General features: G+C 59.8%; 1 protein-coding gene across 3 annotated transcripts in view; it reads right to left on the reverse strand.

Annotated features, from left to right (window-relative positions):
• DSP (desmoplakin) overlaps positions 1 to 21,338 on the reverse strand; it is a gene marked incomplete at both ends in the record, with an annotated part of 37,127 nt that overhangs the window by 8,939 nt on the left and 6,850 nt on the right. For all 3 annotated transcript variants that reach the window (XM_084259622.1, XM_084259621.1, XM_084259620.1), the window contains 17 exons: positions 1,333 to 1,526; positions 2,405 to 2,543; positions 2,836 to 3,002; positions 3,509 to 3,723; positions 4,494 to 4,695; positions 4,866 to 4,992; positions 6,253 to 6,407; positions 7,356 to 7,508; positions 7,900 to 8,025; positions 8,632 to 8,727; positions 9,564 to 9,668; positions 10,146 to 10,307; positions 11,624 to 11,674; positions 12,351 to 12,479; positions 14,996 to 15,170; positions 15,890 to 16,038; positions 17,481 to 17,583. In XM_084259622.1, the coding sequence (XP_084115748.1) occupies positions 1,333 to 1,526; positions 2,405 to 2,543; positions 2,836 to 3,002; positions 3,509 to 3,723; positions 4,494 to 4,695; positions 4,866 to 4,992; positions 6,253 to 6,407; positions 7,356 to 7,508; positions 7,900 to 8,025; positions 8,632 to 8,727; positions 9,564 to 9,668; positions 10,146 to 10,307; positions 11,624 to 11,674; positions 12,351 to 12,479; positions 14,996 to 15,170; positions 15,890 to 16,038; positions 17,481 to 17,583 (2,448 nt within the window). The remainder of the gene's footprint in view (positions 1 to 1,332; positions 1,527 to 2,404; positions 2,544 to 2,835; positions 3,003 to 3,508; positions 3,724 to 4,493; positions 4,696 to 4,865; positions 4,993 to 6,252; positions 6,408 to 7,355; positions 7,509 to 7,899; positions 8,026 to 8,631; positions 8,728 to 9,563; positions 9,669 to 10,145; positions 10,308 to 11,623; positions 11,675 to 12,350; positions 12,480 to 14,995; positions 15,171 to 15,889; positions 16,039 to 17,480; positions 17,584 to 21,338) is intronic.

The following is a 21,338-nucleotide window of genomic DNA, read 5'->3' on the forward strand; positions in this document are numbered from 1 at the left end:
GGGTGGGGCAGGGGAGGTAACGGGAGAGGCAGTTGGTGACTTCTGTTAAAATCTGTTAAAATCAGTCCGTGCTGGACCCCGCCCAGGCTTATCACCTTTTTGCTGCTTCAGCTTCTCCCACAAGTGGGACCCTGAATCTACCCCTGGGAGTTCCCAGGTCAGCACCACGGGGTCATCCACGTGGGGGACCCTCCCGCTCCGGAGGAAGGTGGCTTGACCTGAAATAAGCTTTTCTCCTGCTGACCACCTTCCTGCCCTCTCCCGCCCTCCAGCACCATCTGCCATGAGGGCCTGCAGCCTGGCTGGGCCACCTGTTCCTGAGCCCGTGCCTGCCCTGTGGCTGTGCTGTGGGCTCATTACAGAGCCGTGAGGACGTGCTGATCGTAGGCCGCGGCGATGACCCATGACCCTGACCACAGTAAGGACCAGGGGCTGTGCACTACCCCGCCGTCCGCCCCAGGGGCACCAGCTCGGGCTGCTCCCTGAGAGTGAGGCCTGAAGGCCCAAGCAGCGTGTGGAGCCTGGGGCAGGAGCCTGTGGCGATAGCGACCCACATCCCACCCGGGCCCTGGCTGTGAACAGAACTGGGGCTGGGTGGCCACACTGTCCCCTGTTGGGTGGCCAGGGCATCGTCTGGCACGTGAACACCACCAGTGAAGATTCTTTTAAAAAGCCCAGCCAAAGGGCCTCCCCGATGGCACAGGAGTTAAGTCTCAGCACTGTGAAGCTGCCCACAGCCTCTGCAGCACAAGTTCGATCCCCGGGCAGGGAGCTACCCACATGGCACAGCAGACCTCTCCTGTCTCCCCGCTGCTCCCCTCAGCAGTGGATTTCAGTCAGTCTGCCTGTTCTGCTCCCCACTCTGTCTCTGGTGAGTCCTCTCACCCCCCTGCACCTCTGGCCTGCACCCCAGCTCTTGTATGCATAAATAAATAAAATAATCTTTAAAAAGAAAATTAAAAAAAAAATAAAAGGCCCAGCTGGTTCAGTCAGTGACAAACAAGATTTCCAGGGTATCTTAAACCCTCATTTGCTGTTAAGCGTTTCTTCCACGTAAGATTTAATCTTCATAATTTTGGAGAACGCTCACTCAAGGCATCTATGTGGGAGTTCAGAGGGCACGGGGCGCCTGATCGACAGCGGCTCTTCCTGAGACCCAGGGGCCTGGCTCGGCTGGCCCGGGCTGTGCTAGCGCCGCTGCTTGCAGGCATCCAGGTGAAGAGCACCTGTGCCACCCGCATACACAGCAGAGCCTCCGTCTCCCGGGGGCCACTCCTAGGCACTCTGGGAGCCACCGCAGGGGCGGCGCGGAGGGTGGGGGTGGGGTTGCACCTGTAGTCGATCTGCTTGTCGATCCTCTGCCAGCGGTCAGTCAGCAGCGTGACCTTCTCGCTGAACTTGCCCAGGTCCAAGTCGTACAGCGGGTACTGCTGTGAGGCCTGGGAGTGCACCTGCTGGGCCTTCTGCAGTTCTGCCTTCATGGTGGCCAGGAGCGACTTCTTCAGGTTCAAGTCATTTTTTATTTTCTGGCACGAGAGAAAGAAAAGGGCACCCATGACACTCTCCTCCCGCTTGACCCAAGTCCCTGAGTGAAGAAATGCTGACATCACTCTTCAGAGCCAAGCCGCGGAGCCAGCCCCAGTGCCCGGGCCAGGTGACTGCACGCCGGCTCCGAGGTACATGACTCAGCCACTGAAGGATGAGCTGTTGCCTTCTGGGACATGGGTGGGACGGGGGCTGCTGCGAGAGACGCAAGGCAGAAACCGAGGCAGGTGCTGGTTTCACTGCCTGTGGGACGTAAGTCACCAGGGAAGACAAACTGGCCAAGGCTCTGTGAAAACTGGTGAGGCCCGGGGGACGGAGTGAGTACCCACACCGCAGCTCTGGGCAGGGTGAGTGAAGTGTGCGCCCCTGTGCGGGGGTGACACTGCATCCCCGAAATTTTAGTGTAAACAAATAGCAGATCAGTACAATTTGGGTGGGGGGATGACACGTGAACGTGAGCCCCGTCTGCAGCACACCCACATCTTTAACTGATCTTCAGCCTGGGAAGCTACATGCAGGGACTGAACCCCCAGCACTCGCACCAGGCACGGAGCTTCTCGTGACACCATAAGAAATGATGCAACGTGTCAGTGAGCTTGAGGCGTGCCCACAGCTCGCTCCGTCCACCCCCGATGACCATGACACTGTGATGTGTCAACATGGTTGCGGTCCCGAGAAGCCAGAGAGTAAAGAGAGCAGCTTAACTGTTCCCCCACCCTTCCCCCCGCCCCGAGCCTTCCTCACGCCACCCCCAACGGCTCTGGGAAAGGGTGACAGCAGCGGTCAGAGCAGCGGTCAGAGCAGTGGTCAGCCCGCGGGCGGGAGGCGCCACCCAGTAGGAGCACGCAGCGTGGCCCACCTTCAGCCCGCAGCGGTACGCCTCCACCTTGTCCAGGTCCAGGCACACCGTCTCCTCCTCAGTCAGCCTGGCCTCGTATACCTTCAGCATGTCCTCCGTCTGCAGGATGGCCTGGAGCAGCGCCCTCATTGTGCACAAGCTGTCAGGGGAGCAGAGGGCGGCCGTGAGCAGGGCCCGGGCAGTCACTGCCCCCTCCGGCGCAGGACACCCTCCGCCCTGACCAAGGGAACCGGGCCTGCGCATCAGCAGTTGACCAGGAGCGGGCTGGGGGGGCTGGGTCGCGGGATGGCCTGACACCTGTGTCTCTCCGGAAGGACCTTCCCTAGGAGGATGCTGCAGCATCCAGTGAGAGGGGGGCGCAGGCTCCGCGAGCTGAGCAGTGACCCCGACCACAGGACCCAGGGGAGAGGCGCCGACGGGGCCCAGGCTACCTGTTCAAGTAGCCGTCAGTGACACCATTGATGTTCTCCAGTTTCTGGAACAGCCCGAAGACCTCATTTTGCAGGTAGCAGTACTTCTCGGAGCCCCGGAAGTTAGCGAGCATGTCCTTCAGCTGATTGAGGACTTCGGCCATGGCCTGGGAGTCGTTCTGCACGCTCTGCGGGGAGGAGGACAGGCCTGACCGCCTGCTCGGTGCCCAGGGGGTGGACCCGAAGTCAGGGGCTCAGAGAGGCTGGGAGGGGCCCAGCGGCTTCCTCTCGGGGAGACTCTCCTGGCTAAGTCTGGCCCTCTTTCCAGAACATTCTGATGCAGCGCCGGGTGCAGTTGAGCGGAGAGCCAGTTCCCCGAGCGGTCGCCCCAGCTCTACAGACTCAGCGCCCACCCCAAGAACCCTTCTCCCTGCTGGCCCCCGGCTCCCAAGCGGAAGCCAAGCTCGGGTTTGTGAAAATTTCCGAAGCAACAGAACCTTGCGCTGCGGCCAGAAAGCTGTGGGGCCGGTCCAGGCACCCACACGCTGGCAGTGGGGGCAGCCAGGCCTGTTGGGTGCCTGCTCCGGCTCTGCTCCACCCCCCCCAAGGCCAGCGCCCCCTGCCCGGGAGGGCCCAGACAGCAGGCCTGGCCACTGGGAGGAGAGCCGCTTGGACACAGGGCGTGGAGGCCCACCTTGAGCTCGTTGATCTTCACGGTGATGTGGTGGGAGGAGCTCTGGTCGGCCAGCAGGGTGCTCCGGAGGGCCATCCTGCCCTCGCAGTGCTCCATCTGCCTGCGGATCTTCTGCAGCTCGATCAGCATGCACGCCTCCTGCTTGTCGCACTCCCGGTTGGCCTCCAGGACTTCGTTGGGGCAGGTGCCGAGGTGGGTGATTTCCGTGGTGGTGACTGGAAAGGACATCACAGGACAACATCAGCAGGCCCCTGGCCAGCAGGACGCCAGCCTCCAGGCATCCTCGCCATGTGAGAGGGTGGTCAGCACCCCCAATTTGGATCTGACAACGGAGCGCATAGGTGACCTCCAACAGGTCACGTGCCAAAGCAACAACTCTGGAGCGAGTTTTAGGCAAACTCAATTCTTTTTAAAGCAGCGGGTCTGGGTGGTACAGAGAGCGAGATGCTCAAGGACCAGGGCTGAGAGGGGCGGGAGAGCAGCACCGTGGCGCTGTTGGAGGAGACGTGACGGGGCGGCCCCAGGGAAAGCCACCGCAGTGGACTGGCAAAACCCAGAAATGGACACACGGCAGGACCAGCCGTCCCGCTGGGGCAGCTCTCCAGAGAGCCTGAAGCCAGCGCTCCATAGCTGCGTGCTTTGCAGCGTCACTGCAGCGCCACCCGCACTGGCCAGGACGTGCGGACAGCCAGCGCTGTAGGCCAGGGCTTGGTCAGGAAGACGGCCGTCCACAGGGGGACACGCGCGGCCATAAGGAAAGGAGAAATTCCATTCCTGGCAAAACGGAGGGAGCTTGAGGGAAGGTCGTGCGCCCCAGGGGGTCAGAAAGACAGGGGTGGGCAGTGGCCATTCTCCCGTGAGGGAAAGGGCAGAAGCCCGAGGATGAGCTGACGAAGCTAAATAGCACTTGACAGGCTCTGCTCCCCGGCCCAGGCTGTGAGGAGGCGGGGACCGGACGGGCCATCTCCGCGGGCGCAGCGCCCACCTGTGTGGTGCTGCGGGTGGCCGGGCAGCTGGATGACCAGGGTCTGGTAGTGCTTCTGCGCGTCGGTGAACTGGGCCTGCATGCGGCGCTTCTCGTCGTCCCCGAACATCTCAGAGCCCTGGCTGTTGCGGATGAACTCCTGGTAGTGCAGCTCCAGGTCCGAGATGGTCTTCATGTAGTCCTCCTGCCGCATGGTCTTCAGCTGCAGGGAGAGTGGGGGTCAGTCTCGCCCTCGCACCAGGACCTGGGCCATACCCCGAGGCCATGAGACAGTCTCCAGGGTCTCATGCCCCCAAGACCAGAGCCCTTTTTAATGAGAATTTGCTCTTTGAGAGGAAAAGGACTCAAGGGCCCTGAGGGGCCTGGGCGCACCTTGGCAATGGTCATGGCCCTGATCTTCTCGATGTCGATCATGCAGTAGTGCCAGGACACCAGGCTCTTCATATTGATGTACAGCTGGTTCCACAGCGCCAAGATGGCCTCGTAGTACTGCTCGATCCTGGCAGCACAAAGGGCACAACGCTGGAGGGGGCTCGTGCCCTTCGCCTCCGCTCCAAGGCCCCACCATACGGCGCCACCACAGGGAACACCACGACGGGGGCTGACACAGCGACGGCCTCGGCCCAGCCTTCCAAACACCCACACGTCGGGATCTGAACTCATTCGCTCCCCAAGAGAACATGCTCAAAGGTGCACATTAGTAGGCCCGCGTATTTCGGTCCAAATACACAGAACAACTTTTTGTTCTCATGTTGTCTGTCAGTAACTCTTTAAGGGATACAGGTGTGCTGGTGCGGGATGGCAGGGAGAGGCATGTCCCTGAGCACCGCGGCTGCGAACCCGAGACGCAGCAGCAGGGCTCGCCGTACCCCATCTCCGGCTATGTGGGCTGCAGACCTCCATGACTCAGGATTAGCAGTGTCTGTCGTGCACAAACCACAGAACAAATGCTCCGACTGCCAGTGAGCAGATGATGACCTGAAGGGCATCTGATCTCCCAGGAAATCAGCAAAATGACTGACTTTTTAACAGGGCAAGAATTTGGGAAAAAACACCTTGAAGGGCATGACAAGAATTATTTCCTCCTGCCGCCCTACACGTCAGACACCACTTTCAAGGCTCCAATGCTAACTACAGTGTTGAAACTGAGGTTAAACTGCCCTCAGACCGTGGGGCACAGAAACAAAACTTTCCTCAGAGGCTTGCTCCACGACACAGCAGAGCCTGGACGCTCACGGCAGGTGGCACCGCCTGGACGGGCGCAGAGGTGACTGCCCCTGAGCTGAGCCCCAGTCAGCTGAAGCTGAGGCACACCCCACACAGAGTTCGGGGCTGAAGAGCAACCAGAGAGGAGGTGACACCCACAGAAATTCAAAACCCCAGTTACTGGAGAAAAGCCCCCGACACATCTCTGAGGAGGGACTGTCCTGTAACTAGCCGGTGAATTCTTCGTCCTCGGCCAAACAAGCTCACTCCTTTGTTCGTAACTCAGGAGGCCCGCTGGAGTTTTCCTCCCACCTCCTTGCCAACTGATGTGTACCTTGTCACGGTGTCACCTCTATGCACATCGGGCATCCAGCCCACGCCCAGTGACCACATCCTCAACATAAGGACGAAGGACACACGAGGGAGCTTCACGAGGCCCCTGTCCAGGGGCACATGGCGTCACGAAGAGCCAAGCGTCTGGGCCTCTGGGATACGCGTGGTCCCTACTCCTCCCACCCTGCTCCCGTCTGGGCCACCAGGAACTTCAACTTACTTGCAGGACAGGTCCACAGCCAGGGGGTTTGGAGGTGGGATGATGAGGCCCACGGAGGGGACAAGCATGTCCACGCCTCCAGGGCCCGTGACGTACCACTTGCTGCGCTCATTGTTGTCCTTCAGGATGCACTCGTCCCCTTTGTGCACGATTTTCTGGAAGGCAAGCAGGGGGTAGGGCTGGAGCCACGAGTGCACGCTTTCACCTCTGTCTTTTCCTCAAATAAAGCCTATCGTGACACACCCACAACAGTGGTGCTTTCGAGGACACGTGCATGCGAAGGCGTACGGGACGTGAATGAGGGGAAGCGGCTCTCCACAGGCCGCCTGGGGAATCCGATGGGGAGGCGAGGAGCCCTTTTCAACTCACCATATGGTGATTCCATTTCTGTGAGCTCACGGCTTACATATTAGAGCCGGGGCTTGAGTCATCTGTCTCATTCATGTGCTCAGAACATTAAAATGTAAAAGTCAAAACAAAAGAAGTTCTGGTATCAGAGCCCTGGGAAAAAGGCCTGTTTGTAAATGAACTCCAGGGTCTCCAAATATGACGGCCGTGTGGCTCGTGAAACCTCGCAGGCCGACCCCCACGTATCTGAGTCTCCGAGCTGACTTACATGTCCCCCCAACCCCCATGTGGATTCTGAAAGCAGGTCCACAGGCAGAATGAAGTCCCTGCCTCCTGTTTATCTGACCAGCTAACCACATTTGTATTTCTGAAATCCCCGTGATTTTTACAGGAAGACAGAGTTGAGGGAATGACATCAATAAATACTGAAAGTGGCTCATAGCGGCACGTAAATGCTCGTATTCACTGCAGAGCCCGCCGGGGCAATAGCTCGGCGTGTGAAATGTGCCGCAGAAAGACATTTCTCACTTCTCTTATGCAGCCAGCAGAGGGTCACGGACAATGGGACACGTATGAGAAGAAGCCCAGTTTTTCAGAAAACTTGTCCTGAATACTGACAATTCTCACGGGACTCAGAACAAGGCTCCGCCTCTGCCCGCCACCCGCGGGCACGAGAGAGACACTCGCTGGAGGTCCTGAAGGCGAGAAGGACACCGCCCTCGTGGCTAACGAGCCGGGAAGCGACTGGGACACACCTGGTCTTGCTTGTAGTCACACAGCGCGCGGAGGATGATGGGCTTGCTGCTCCGGTAGTCGGGGTTCCGGGGCTTCAGCTGCACGATCTTCTTGGACTTGTTCACCAAGTTGTGCACCTGACGCTTGTACTCAAGGATCTTCTCGCGTTCTTTCTGTGTGTGCACAGAGAACACTCACACTGTAACGCGCGCCCTGCACATTACAGGACGAGCTTCGAATGGCCTCCAGGTGGTTACTGTGACCTTGCAAAGGAGACAGCCCCCTGGGATAGCATCTCTCTGCAGGGAGTTGGGGGGGGGCACTTTTCTGAATAAGCCTCTCCAGAAGCCCCTGGAGGAGGTGGGCAGGGAAGGGAATCCCCGTAGGTGCTTCCAAGAGACTTTCATAAGTAACGAGTCATCTCTCTGCTTTTGTCCTGGACCACAGTAATTACAGAAGCACTAAGAAGAGGAAGGGTGGGGGGTGCGGGGGCCGGCAGCTGGGGCTGAGGTGTGACTCCCGTGGCGGGGGGGGGGTGCTGTCCAAGGGGGAGGGGGTCCGCACCTCCAGTTCCTTGATCTGCTCCAGCAGGCGCTGCAAGGGCATGTTCTTGTCACAGGGGAACTTCTTCCTGATGGAGTCCTGCAGCCCCTTCAGGTAGGCCTCAGTCGACTGGGCCTCTTCAAAGAACTGTATGAACAGAGCAACCCACGTCAGCACCGGCCCAGCACGTAGGTGGTTTCCTCACACGCTTCTGGCTAAGCACCATCACCCCAGAATCTATCTGACAGGCAGCTAAAGGAGAGGTTGGAGTGGAGGGTCTCGGCTCACGTCGGCAGGAGACGCAGGAGGGGCCAGTGACCGGTGACCCACCCACGCACCTCTGAACTAAGACCCGTGAGCAATGTCGATGCAGCCCGAGCATCAGTGTCTGGATGTCGCATCGGGCAGTAAGCACCAGGTTTTGAGGATGGTTTTCACTGCTTTCAGGAGATAAGGTATTTTTAAAAAATATTTATTTATGCACACAAGAGCTGGGGTGCAGACCAGAAGTGCAGGGGGTGAGAGGACTCCCCAGAGACAGAGTGGGGAGCAGAACAGGCGGATCCACTGAAATCCACTGCTAAGGGGAACAGCAGGGAGACAGGAGAGGTCTGAGCGCCATGTGGGTAGCTCCCTGGCTGGGGATCGGGCTTAGGCTATAGAGGTGACAGTGCTGAGACTTAACACCTAGGCCACCAGGGAGACCCTGAGATACAGTATCAAGACCTAAAGTAGCAGCAGGTCACTGGGTACCTGAAAGTAGGCAGCGTTCTCCTTAAGATGTACATCAATGCACTTGGTGATCTGAAGGATCCAGCTCCACTGGGTCTGCAGCGTGTCCATGTAAGCCTGCAGCAGAAGACACCGGCTGCTCAGCCCCACGCAGCCGCAGGGCACCCACCCCCAGAGACACGGGACCCCTGTCGCCACTTGAAACCTATTTTTTCTGATTCTAAAACAAGCACACTTTCTCTAAACCCTGAGAACAGAGTTTTCCAACAAGGAATTCTTGGTGTGGTAAAAATTAAAGTTGAAAGCTAATTTTCACAAACAGATGCCACTGGGAGTATTGCTTAAAACAGTCATCATTTAAATGGCAAAGCGACTGACCCCCGTAACAGACCCCATGGACGGCGCATGGAGCTGCGTCTTTCCCCACACCAGCCCTGCTCCTGGGAGGTGCTTGAGGGGAGCTTGGAGATGCCCACACTAGGGCTGGAGGGGCTTAAGGTGATGACTCCCACCAAACGGTGTGGAGACAGTTCCAGTTTTCAACAGGCAACATGGCCCTACCAGTGCCACTGCCAACGTCAGCCTTGAGGGCAGTCGTAGCCAGAGGAAAGCGAACCATATCCCCAGGGCCCCACATCTGGCCCCCTACCTGCACATATAAATAAAGTTTTATTGAAACAGCACCACATCATTTGCTGACATGTTGCCTGTGGTGGCTTCTACGCCATCATGGCAGTCAGGTAACCTCAACAGCACCCACATCCCTGTGAGTCAAAGCATTGCACATTGTCCTTTCCAGAAGGAGCTCACTGCCTAGCCCAGGGTGCTGATCCCAAAGCATGGAGTGAACTTGTCAGCGTTTCATGAGGGACAAGACTCAGGCACGGGCAGGGTATCGCCTTATGAACAGCCCCCCCTTACCCTAAGAAAACCCCGAGTCTCACGGTGCCTACCTCGATTTTGTCGGAGGCCGGGTGCTGGTTCAGAACCAGCTGGTCACTCTCTTGCTTCAGCTTGTTGAGCTCCTTCTCCTTCACTTCCAGCTGGCTCATGCGGATCTGCCGGGGGAGAGGCGCCCCGACTCAGCGCCGGCCCCAGCCCCAGCCCCACTCCAAGGAGAAGCCGTGTGCAAATGAAGCACACAGAGGACCGGGGTGTGTTTTGCTTGGGAATCGGAGTTTTTAAAACTCTGGGACTATCTGGCCAATGTGTGATCATCAGAGGGGAGGAGGGTGGGGATGGCAAATGGGGCCTACGGGACACTGGTGGGGAGGCTGGTTTTGGACTCTGTGATGCACTGAGCGTGATTCGCACACGGGAGGATTCTCAACCGTCAACACCTGGCACTAAGATGCTGTCATAATGCAATGTGACTGCGACTAAAAAAAAAAAACCTTCTGAAAAAGGATCGTAGCATTTTCCATGGTCCTGCATGCGGCTGAGGCAGACTGGCTGGCCCAGGGCCATCCGCAGACACAGGGAGCAGGGATGGGCCCCAGCCTGGCCTCCCCCGACCCAGCCCTCCCGGCCCTCACCGAGAAGGCCTCCTGCTTCTGCGCGATGTTGGTGTTCTTGTCGCTCCAGTCGTATAGCAGCTCCTCCTCCTCGCAGTCATTGATCCACATGATCTCGCGGGACGTGGCCTGGATGATGTTCTGCAGCTGCCGCAGGTGGTCCATGCGCTCGAAGGACGCTTTCTGCAGGAGGGGCGGGGGCGAGTCAGGGCTCGGCCTGCCCCTACCCCGCAGGCTGCCTGCCCCAGCTGAGCACCCCAGCTGACCCGCGGAGCCGGCCACCCCAGCTGACAGCCCCAGCCGGGCGCCCAAGCCGGCCACCCCAGCTGACCACCTGAGCTGGAGGGCCCAGCTGAGGGCCCGGCCAGACCCACAGCCAGGAGGACGTGTTTTACTTCACGTTGTCTGTTTCTCTGCTGCTTGAACTTCTACGGCTAGGGCGGCCGTTTGAGTCAACAAAAAAGCCTCGTCCAGAAAGGTCCTGATTCAGACACTTGTGTTTGGGCTCGGGCATTAGTTTTACACGATAAAGGGGGAAATGGATACTCAGAAAAGATAAATTAGCTTGTTCTGCCCTCCGCTGCACCCCCAAATTCAAGGTGCTGCCCATCACACTCGACTCCAGTTGGAGCACTGCCAGGTCAGCTACATTCGCCAAAGTATCACTGCCCATGAGGTTGGGGTGACAGACAAAAGCACGGAAATGCCCCTCCGTGGGAGTCAGGAGACACTTTGTCACCCCAAAGTTGTGGCACCAGGGACTGCTGAAGGGAAGCCGGCCTGTAGCCACCTGCACCCCACAGAGCCTGCGGCCACCGCCAGGCCCCAAGCTGCCCCTGGGCGGCCGGGCTGCTCCAGAACGAGTCATCTAGAATTCACTTCTGGCACTTGTCTTGTTTCTGTGCCATGTGGGAGTGAAATGAATGAAGGATATTTTAAAAAGACGTTCAGATGATAAAAGCAAAGTACTTGCTTTGTATGATTTGTCTTTCGACTGAACACTTTTTTTGAGAGGTGAAAGAGCTGATAATTGTCGCAAAGCCACTAAAACACCCCATCATTCCACCACGGGGGCACCGGGGAAGACTGTTCTATTGCAGGGGCCCGAGATGTCCTTTCTATTGCCCTTACAGCCCAGTCCTTTGGCCCAGACGCTGATCAATGAAAATATTAAATTAACTTCAGAGATTAGTGGGCGGGAAGGGGGAGGGAGCTGAGGGCTGGGGGGCCGGCTGTGCGGTACAGGCCAGGTGGGCCTGCGCTGGCAGCCGGGTGGGGATGCCAGACATGACTTACCACCCGCGCACCCTCTGGGGAGCCAGTAGAGTCATGCCATGAGCGTTATTTAAAAATGGAAGAATTTAGAAGTTACTAAAACTCCACTTCTAGAGGAAAGCCAGCAGCAGCCAGGATCACACATTCCCCTGCCAGCTGTTGCCTTGGGGTTCGTGGGGCCGCCAGGGGACCAGACCCAGGGTCCAGGAGGCCCGTGTGCTTACCAGCAGGTTCTCGTACTCCTCCTCCAGCTGGTAGATGGCCGACTTCTCCCGCTGGAAGGCAAAGGCAGGCGGTGAGCTCCCCGCATGGTCAGGAGGGAGACACGCTCCTCGGCCCCCGGGTCAGGCCTGTTGCAAGCCTCCAGGGAGAAGCATCCACTCCAGGCACGCTACACCCTTCCCCAGCAGGCTCGCGGGGCCCGCCCACAGGCAGAGGCGGCCGCTGTCGCCGTCACACGCCCAATACAGAACTGCGCCGCTCCACACCCAGATCTCGGCCCCCCAGTCTCGGAGAAATGAGGACAGGTGCACAGGGGCACAAGTCAGGCCAGAAAGTGCCAGGAGGCTCTGCCCTGTGTCAGAGCAGCCTCGGGGTCTGGCGCAGAGCCGGGGTGCCAGGCGAGGGCCAGTGTTCCCTCCTGACCAGGCCGGGGCCAGGCCTCTTGGCAAAGGTGTCAGGAGAGACCGTCCCTGCGTGGAACCCTCAGCAGGAAGCAGCGGGCTCACCGGGCACAAACCCCGAGGCCGCGTCCCTTATCCCGGGAGCTGAGAGCCGGGTAACCTCGTGTCACGGGGACCCTGCACACAGCGGGCTTACCCGCTGTCCCCCGACCTCGCCGAAGCGTGGGCGCAGCATCCAGCGCCCCGCCCCTGCCACCTCCCTGTTCACGCAGTGGGACTCCTGAGTCTCCCGCCTTGAGGGTGAGCTGCGGGGGGTGAGGGGCAGTACCAGGTCGGCCTTGATCTTGTCCAGCTGCCAGCGGTAGTCCCCAATGGTGTTGTGGAGGCTCCTGTGGCTGTTGATGTGCTGCTCCACGGACGCCAGGTCCACTCCCCAGGCCACCATGTCCATCTCCGCCTGCAGGGAGAGGGGCTCATTCCCAGCCTGCGCCACAACCCAGCGCAGCACCGCACTGGGCGGACGGCCAGGCACAGGGCCCGGCAGGCGACAGGCTATTCCGCAGTGGTCAGGGACCCAAAGAAACGTCTGAAGGGCTTGGGACTCCCCAGGAGCTGGTTGGGGCACCAGGTACTTCCCTCCAGGGGCTGGGCCCCGAGAGGGAACGGGACGACAACCCTAACAGCCAGGTCACTGCCCTAGAGGAGCGCACACACACACACAGACACACACACACGCGTGGGGCTATGTGGGCACAGGCGCCATCACGTAGATGCTATAAAGTGCCGACAGGGCGTCCTAATCCAGTCATTTTCCACGTGCATCAAAAGCAGTTCATAAAACCCCACCACGTCCTGCTCCCAGCTCGGCAGCTAACCCGGAAGTCCCCGACCTGGCTCGTTTGTTTAGACGGGTGTGATTGCTGCGAGGCCGGTCCACAGAGCCAGAACTGACCTTCAGCTCTCGGGAGGGGCCCGCCGCACCCACTTCTGATGATGTCCCCACCCCACAAACCCTCCCTCCCCATTCCAGCAGGCAGAAGCCAGGCCGCGGGCGGCGACGTTTGTAAAAGTGAAACTGGACGGGCTTTCCAGCTCGAGGCCACGAGTCCGAGTGGGAGACCAGGGGCTAAGCTGGGCAGGGTGGCCCAGCAGGCGGCACGTGCAGGGCCCCATCTCCCTCCTCTCTTCTGCACGGGCTCGGACCCCCCCCAAGCCCACACTAGTGTCCCCCGGCCAGGCCACGAGCTGATGCCCTGTCCTGCACCACGCGTCCTGCTCTGAGCCACCTGTGTGCACGTCGACCTGGCCAGCCTTCAGAAGGGCCACCAGCATCAGGCTGAGCAGGATGCTGACCCCCCATTCCCACGGCGGGAACATAGACACAGGTGTGCTTGAGGAGAGGCCAGGCTCCTCCCCCCATTCCAGCAGGTGTGCCCATCAGGGCGTCAGCAGCAAGGCCAGCGGGGACAGAACAGAGGCCAGCCGGCAGCGGCTCCAAGCGAGCCAAGACAAGGCTGTTACCCGGGGCTCGAGGGAGCCGAGGGGAAGACCAGAGTCCCCAGAGAGGCAGTGGGAGACCCCCCCACCAGGAGAGAAACCAGCTGGGGGATCACACCACCCTCCAAAGTTTAAAGAGGTGGAGCCCGCGCTACAGAGGGCTCTGACAGCGACTTTCGGCTGCGGCAGGAAGCGCGGGTGTGGAGCTGTCTGGAGGACACCCAGCGGAGGAGGGTTCTGGCGCCGCATGGGGAATGTGGCCAAAGGTCATCCCCCCTAATCGCACCCACACTCACCGCACAGGCCTGGCTAGCAGCTAAGCACCCCCACCTCGCCTCCACCATGCCGCCCTCTACAAGTGGTCCTAACAGGGTCGGCCTTGGCCACCGAGCGCTGCCCCAGCCCCACATGGCTCCAGGGCTGCTGCTGGGGCCTCTGCCTGGTTCTCTTCAACAGCGAGGACTCTCAGGGCTGTGTGACATAACACCTGAGCCCCGAGCTCGGAGAGGGTGCAGGACGCGGAAACACTTCAGAGACTAAAAGGGCACTTGAAAGTATGCGGCGTTGGCACTCAGGTTTCTGGGATTGTAACTGACTTCCTTGAAAGTCCAACTTCTACAGTAAATGGGGGACAAGTTGAATGAGTGAGTGGGTGAGAGAGAGTGGGTGGGTGGGTGGGTGGATGAATGGGTGGGGGGGGCACCGAGCCCCACGAGAAGCCCCCACCCTGGGTCCTGGTCTGGCAGCAGGGATGGGCCCCACAGGCTGGCCCCTCGCATGAAGCCTCCCCAAGGCTTATCAGCCAACACCCTCCTCCCCGGGGGCCAGGACGCCAGGCGGTTTCTCTGTGAGCCCCTCCATGTGATGACAGGGAGTCCCCGCGGCCACCTGCTCATCAGGTGCATAATTACTGCGCAGGATGGCAAAGCAGCAATTAGCCGCGAAAGCCCTTGGTGGAAACTCCAGTCTGGGGAAAGGCCGCGCCCGCTTTCACTCCCTCCCACACCGTGACGGGAGCACCACAGCCAGGGAAACCTCCGCAGCCTGGCAGCCCAACAGGAAGGGCTGGTCAGGTGTCCCAGGGGCCCATCGCGGACGCCAGCAGTGCACCTCCAGCCGCGCCCCCAGAACACTCTCGTTCTGGGCACCTCGGACCCGGCAAGACCCCAGGTGGCCTCCAGCCCTGACGCCCCGTCCCCAGCATCTAGCATCCGGGCCTCTTCTGGGCTCACACAAGAGCACGCAGGGCCACTGCCCGGCTTGGCGTCCATGTGGAGGCTCCTATGTCACGTGACACATCTGGAGCTAAATGTACGTTTTTCTGTAAAAATCTGCTGCCTGTGTGTCATCACCCCCGGGTGACAGAGTCCTGAGGATGAGCCCTGAGCTCCCCGAGACAGCCATGTGAGCCGAGCCAGGGCCCAGCACCGTGGGGGCCGCCCTGCAGGGAGTCTGGGGAGCCGCCTCTGCCCTTACCCGCTGCTGCCGCATCCAGCCCAGGCACTCGCCCGTGAGCCGCTTGGTGAGCTCGTCCCAGCCCGAGCCGCTCTGGCAGGTGTAGCCGCCGCCGCCCTTAGAGCTGGCCCGCCGCACACGGGGCGCACTGATGGCCTTGTAGAGGGCGCGCATCTGCTCCTGCAGCTGCAGCAGCCTGCGGAGGGGACACGGAGTCGCGGGTCGGCAGGGGCTGCTCTGTGCAGTCTCCCCTCACCGAGTCTCCTTTCTCTGGTGTACAGCACAGGTGTGTGCAGCACAGGTGAGTGTGTGCAGTGCAGGTGTGTGCAGTGCAGGCGTTTGCATGCAGGTGTGAGTGTGCAGGTGTGAGCGTGCAAGTGTGTGCATGCAGGCTGCTAGGCCAGAGCCAGGAGGGCGTCCTCAGGGCCTCTGGCCCCGCAGGTGGCCATGGGCACTTCACTCTTGCAACCTCTCCAAGAGGTGCGGAAGCCTGGTGCCTCCAGCACACCCCGCTCTGCCTTGCCTGCCTGCGCCAGCCTCCTCAAGCCTTCCACCTGGGCACCTGCTGGGCCAGGTCCCCAGCACCCAGAGCCCCCACATCAAATGAGACTATGCTCCCCACGGCCCTGCTGGCTCTGGGCCAGGCCAAGCACACCCACTGGGGAAGGGGACACTGTGCCGGGTCTGGGCCCCAATGGGGTGGGGTCAGCATCTCCCAGCAGCCCTGCCCCCTGCCAGGGAGCACCTGCCCTTGGGCAGCTCAGCGAACCCAGATAGTGACGGCCGAGGCTTGGGTGTTATCTAGAGGCTCAGCACTGCCAAGGACAGGCAAAGGGGACTGGCCCGGGAGCTCCCAGCTTCCTGCCCAAGCCGAGCGGGCCCTGCGGGGGGCCAGGGGGTGCCCCAGGGCCCTACCTCTTCTGGTAGGCGTCACATGGCTGGCCCATCTGCCGCATCTCCCTGATGAGGCCGTCGGTGATCTCCATCTGCTCATTGGCCTGGGCGAAGCAGTCGTCCAGCTCGCGGCTGCGGGACAGCTGGATCCCATCACCGTACTTCAGCTCCTGGGGGGACAGTGCACGGGAGGGGCCGGTGCTGGCCGTGAGGCTGCTGCTGTGAACGCATTGTACCCCCCACCCCCACCCCCACCCCAGCACCATGAAAGCACAACACATCTCCAGCTCGGACCATTCACTGCCAGCAGGGAGCTGGGGGGATGCGAGACCAGCACCACAGGTTGTGCGCTGGGCCCCCAAGGCCCTGGCTTGAGAGCTGACACCCCCTCCCCATATCTCCACGGAGCCCACGGCGGGGACACTGCCTGTGACCCTGGGGGACAGCGAGGTCTGTGCCAGGAAATGGAGCTGTCTCCGCTTCTCACGGGAGATGGCTTTGCCAACTCGGCAGAATAAGCTGTCGAGTCCGTGGAACGAGCGAATCGATACCCCGGTTTTGAGGATGTTATTGTTCTGGAAGGTGTCACTTTTGGGGGGGCGCTGGGTGAGGGGGGCAAGAGAACACCTGTATTTTTTACCACTTCTTGGGATTCTGGAATTATTTCTCAATAAAGAGAGACGCCCACATTGCGGGAGGGCCGCGTGGCCCAGGAGCCCCCGGAGGCTCAGGTGGGCCAGCCAGGACAGGGGTTGGTGTCAGGCTCTGGTTCCATCTGCTCCACTTTACGCAAAGACCCGGGGGCTATGAGGGGCACTGCAGGAGCAAGCACGACCCCCAACTGCCAGCCTGGGGCCCAAGCGAGTGTGCTGAGCCCCAAATCTTTACTCCAGTGATGTTATTTTTTTCACTGGAAAAACTAAGCCAGAAACAGAACCCACGCGGAGCTAAAATGAAGATGTGAGACCGTGCCGCTGGTCAAGTTCCCGCATCCTCAGAGGACGGCTTAGGGGTGCCAGCGGGCCCCAGGTTCAGTCCCTGTGAGGGGCTAGCAAAACCAGGAGAGGCGCCCAGGGGGCTACGCCCCACCTGTCTGGGGTCGGGTTTGTCACCAAGGAGCTACGTGAGATAGCTACGAGGTCTTAAAGCCTTGCCCAGACCCTGCTACGGGCCCAGGGCTCCAAGCCCGAGGTGTGGGCGCCTTCAGAGGAACCCCACGTCTCCTCAGCGCTCAGCAGCCTGCTCCTCCGTGTTTCTGGGATGTTCCCCATATAGAACTGTTCTCACAGTGTGATCTTTCCAGACAAAGGCGGGTGCGCCCTGACCTGCAGTCATGGGGGGCCCTGCTGCGTCAGCCAGCAGTGCTAGGACTAGTGGGGGACTTTCAGCATCACACGGGAGACGGGTGCTGCCGCCACACGGGGGGGCAGCCAGAGCGTAAGAGTTGGTGGGGGAAGTGGTGTCCGTGGTGAAGCCACCATCACACTCCATGAAGAATGTGCCCATCATGCCTGGCTGTGGCATCCGAGCGTCTGAGCACCCGGCGGCCGAGGGCAGGAGCCAGGTGCCCCCGGGCACAGCCAGCACCATGGGGGGGGGGAGGGTCACTCACCGGCTGCACAATCAGCTCCGCCCGCATCAGGCAGTCGGCGCAGTTCTGCAGCAGCTCCTGGATGGTGTTCTGGTTCTGGTGCCGGCACATGGTCCCCGTTTGACTGCGGAGGCAACAGAGACAGCGGCCTGAGACGTCTTTCTATTTGCAAACAATTTCAAGCTTCCAGGAAGGTTGCCGCAGAGAGAAGCAGGCAGCGCTGGGGCCCTTGGCCCAGCCTCCCCCCAGCTGCCACGGCTCCCTGTTTCCAGCACCCCCCACCGAGTGTGCTACTGGGTCACTTGACATGGATCGTGCCCCTCCGCCAAACACCCCCTGGCATGTCTTCCCCGCCAATAAGGACATTCGCGCACATAAAATCAGGACATTTGAAACAGCCAGGATGTGACTTTCCAGTTGACAGGACTTGGCAGATCTTACCAGCTCACCTGACAAGGGCCTTCACAGCAAGGACAAGACCAACCCAAACTGTCTCCTGAGTTGTGAAGACCCATTTTGACTTGCTTATCTGTGGCCCCCCCTCCCGCTTCCTCCCACAGGGGCCCTAACTCCCAGGCCCCAGGGCGGACGACCTCAGGCCCTCGGCAGGCTCCACAGGCCGCTCTGGCCAAGGAAAGGAGAGGGTGGCGAGAAAAAGCTTGTTCTGCCGGCACAGCTCTGCTCTCAGCCGGAGACTGCATGGGTGTGCCCCGCTTTCCAAAAGCTCGGGTTAGGCCACGAGGCTTTTACCAGCGCCTTCCTGTCTACTCCCTTCTTGCTTTGAAGGAAATTCAAAGAGGATTTTGCTTTTACCACAAAAGCCCAAAGGGACATAAGTGCCAGCGGGGGGTTCTGCACCCTCAGGTCTAGGGTCAGTGGTGCCCCAAAGCAAGAGGCCCCGCCTGGAAATCCCTGGAACTGGTCTCCACAGCCATGTGTGGCTGCGATTTCAGGCTTCCTGTGCTATTTGGCGAGTCTCGGGGGGTGACTGGGGGGTATGGGAACACAACTGCCCATATAATGCACAGTCACTGTCTTTGACTTTAGGAATTTCAGTTTATGAAACGTTTCCCAGGAACGCCCTGCTCTCGGAGAGCGGGAGAAACCCGCAGTGGTAAAAAAAACCAACCAACCGCCACCTGAGAGTGTGAAGAAAGTGGTGGAAAATTTAAGTATCATTAACGCAGAAAGAGGCCACTTTTCCTTTCAAGATGACCCTAGGCTACGCATGTCTCCAAGGGGCTCCTCCAAATGCACCTTTCAGATGAAGCGGGCACAGACCGACGCGTCCAGGAGGAAGGTCTAGATGCTGCATGCTTTAAAGAAAGAGGTCACAGGAACTGAATTTGCTCCAGATGTGAAGGGAAAGAGCAAGGTGTAGTAACACAGGCTGCCTTTGTAATCTGCAGGAGGCATGAGGGCCAGCGGCCCAGCCGACTGGAGCCGAGTTACAAGAGGCTTGAAGCACCAGAACTTACTGAGCTGCTGGAGCCTGAGGCCCTCAGGGCTTCGAAGCCACCCAGCCCTTCAGCCCCGGTGGCCTGCGGGCGAAGCTGTTTGCCGTACCAGATCTTATCTGAGTCTGTCTGCGCGTAGGGGAAGTGGGGGGGGGGGGGAAATCTGTGCATTTTAAGGGAAGAATTTCACTGCTTAAAAAATGCATCAGAAAAAACACAGGCTGTGCTCCTGCTTGGACAGGGCAGACTTGCGGGCGTGAGCGGGCCCTCCCTGGCCCCTGGTTCAGCTCCACCTCGCGCTGGGAAGGCCTGACTCTCTCCCAGCCGCCTCCTGCCAGCCGGGCTCCCCAACAAGCTGGCACTAGCCGAAAGTATGTGGGTGAGGACCGAGTTCTCCTGGGAACCACTCCCGGATGATGCCATGGCCCCTCCGGGCAGGCCTGGGCGCCTGCACGCCCACCTGTCCTATCCAGGGCGCCGCACCCTCACCCATGAATGCAGCCAGTCTCTCCTATTCAACACCGGCCGGGAGGCCTGGCTGGCCGCTACCCCTGGAGATAAGACAGCCCCCACTGGCTGTCCAAACTTGTGCGAAATTCCAACTGACTTACAATCGGGATGCTTTCCGAAGTGCTCCTGTTAAGGTCAGGAGAGCAGAGGGAAAGGGTTAGGGAAGACAGAAGCCCCTTAGAACTGAGGACAGACAGGCAGCCAGGGAGGCCCCAGTGATGCTGTTTGTTTCCTTTGGTGAAGGAGGATGACAGCACCTTTGTCCTGAAACGCTTAGTAATCCAGGTCAGCGTGTGGCTCCCAGGGCGATTCCCACACGGAGGAGGGAGAAGCTCTTAGCATGGTGGGAAGTCGGCGTTCCCGACCCACGTGACCACCTCTGAGACCCCCAAGATGGGCAGAGAGGCGGCAAGGTGGGGGAGTGAGCACCTCGGCAATTTGTGCAACTTGCCTGCAATTCTGTCATTCTCCCAAGAGGAAAATGTATTTTTTTTTTTTAAAGCAGCAGGGAGGTCCACCTCCGTGGCGGGTGAACTGCATGTGCCCAAGTGCACACTCTGGTCTCCTGAAAGTGAACTTGATGCTAGAGTCACTGGACAGCAGAGCACGGAATGCACCAGTATGGATGCCCAGCGTGGAGGGAGGCGCTGCAGCCAGGGAGAGAGGCCAGGAAGTGGATGTGGCTGGAGACGGGGGGGGGGGGGGGGGGGGGGCCCTGTCTTCCTTTCTACTCCCTTCTTTTGGGCAGCCTTTTTTTTTTTTTTCTTCAGATTTATTTATTCATGCATACAAGAGCTGGGGCGCAGGCCAGAGGTGGTGGGGGCGGTGAGAGGACTCACCAGAGACAGAGTGGGGAACAGGCAGACTGACTGACATACACTGCTGAGGGGAGCAGCGGGGAGACAGGAGAGGTCTGCCGCACCATGTGGGTAGCTCCCTGGCTGGGGATCAAACTCAGGCCACAGTGGCTGGAAATAGCTTGATAGTGCTGAGACTTAACCCCTGTGCCACCAGGGAGGCCCTTGGGTAGACTTTTTTTACTGCTAGAGAACAGCTGGCATCTCCATCAAGATACAGCATCTTACCTGCTTCTCCGCACCTGCATCCGCCTGAACTTAAAAAAACAGGTGACCTCAGAGGCTGTTCCTACTGAAAATAATGCCCCGTGCCTCGCTGGAGGGTTTGGTGCGTTCGCCCCACTGCCGTGCCCACTCCCACCTGGCGCTTTGCTGGGCTCTAAGCAAACAGATTAACGAATGCAGAGGAAAGAGCAAGATACAGAAATCTCGTCTCTCATAGGGTCACAGGCTAGTGCTGGCACCGGGGAACTAAGAAGCCCCGGGAGGGCCACTGTCGGTCCCTCGTGGGGGCTGCATTTGGGACCTGAGCAGGGTCTGCCCATCCGGTCCTCCTTCCACCCACTAGACTCTCACTCTAGGCGGAGGCCGCCCCGAGCCCCTGTGGACCAGACCCGGTGAGACGGGGCCGGGCGGACGCCCTCCTGGAGACCCAGTCCCTGGACGCGAGCTGGAGCCAGGGTGAGCAGGGACCAACCCAGCGAGCCGGCCGCGCGGCTCGGGAGAAAGGATTTTGACCCCAGGGTCGGACTGGATGATCGCGGGGCCTCCTTCCAGAAACGTGCTTTGTAAAAACCTGTGTCACCCAGGGCTTTGAAAGTCAAGTCCTACTTTTGCCGGCACCAACGGTGTGACCTTTCCCAGACCTGGTTCTCCCTCAGGGTCCACGGGGTCAAAGGTTTCTCTGGCTGCTCTTTCCGTTCTGCAAGCGCCAAACTCATCCCTTTTATGGAAAAGAAAACCAGAGTCTGGGCCCCTCAGGTGGGGTGCGTGCAGACCCCGTCTGCCACCCGCGGATCAGTCTTCAGCACACACATGCTGACTTAACAAGAGGA

The sequence above is a fragment of the Talpa europaea genome, assembly GCF_964194135.1.
Source record: "Talpa europaea genome assembly, chromosome: 2".
Lineage (NCBI taxonomy): Eukaryota > Metazoa > Chordata > Mammalia > Eulipotyphla > Talpidae > Talpa > Talpa europaea.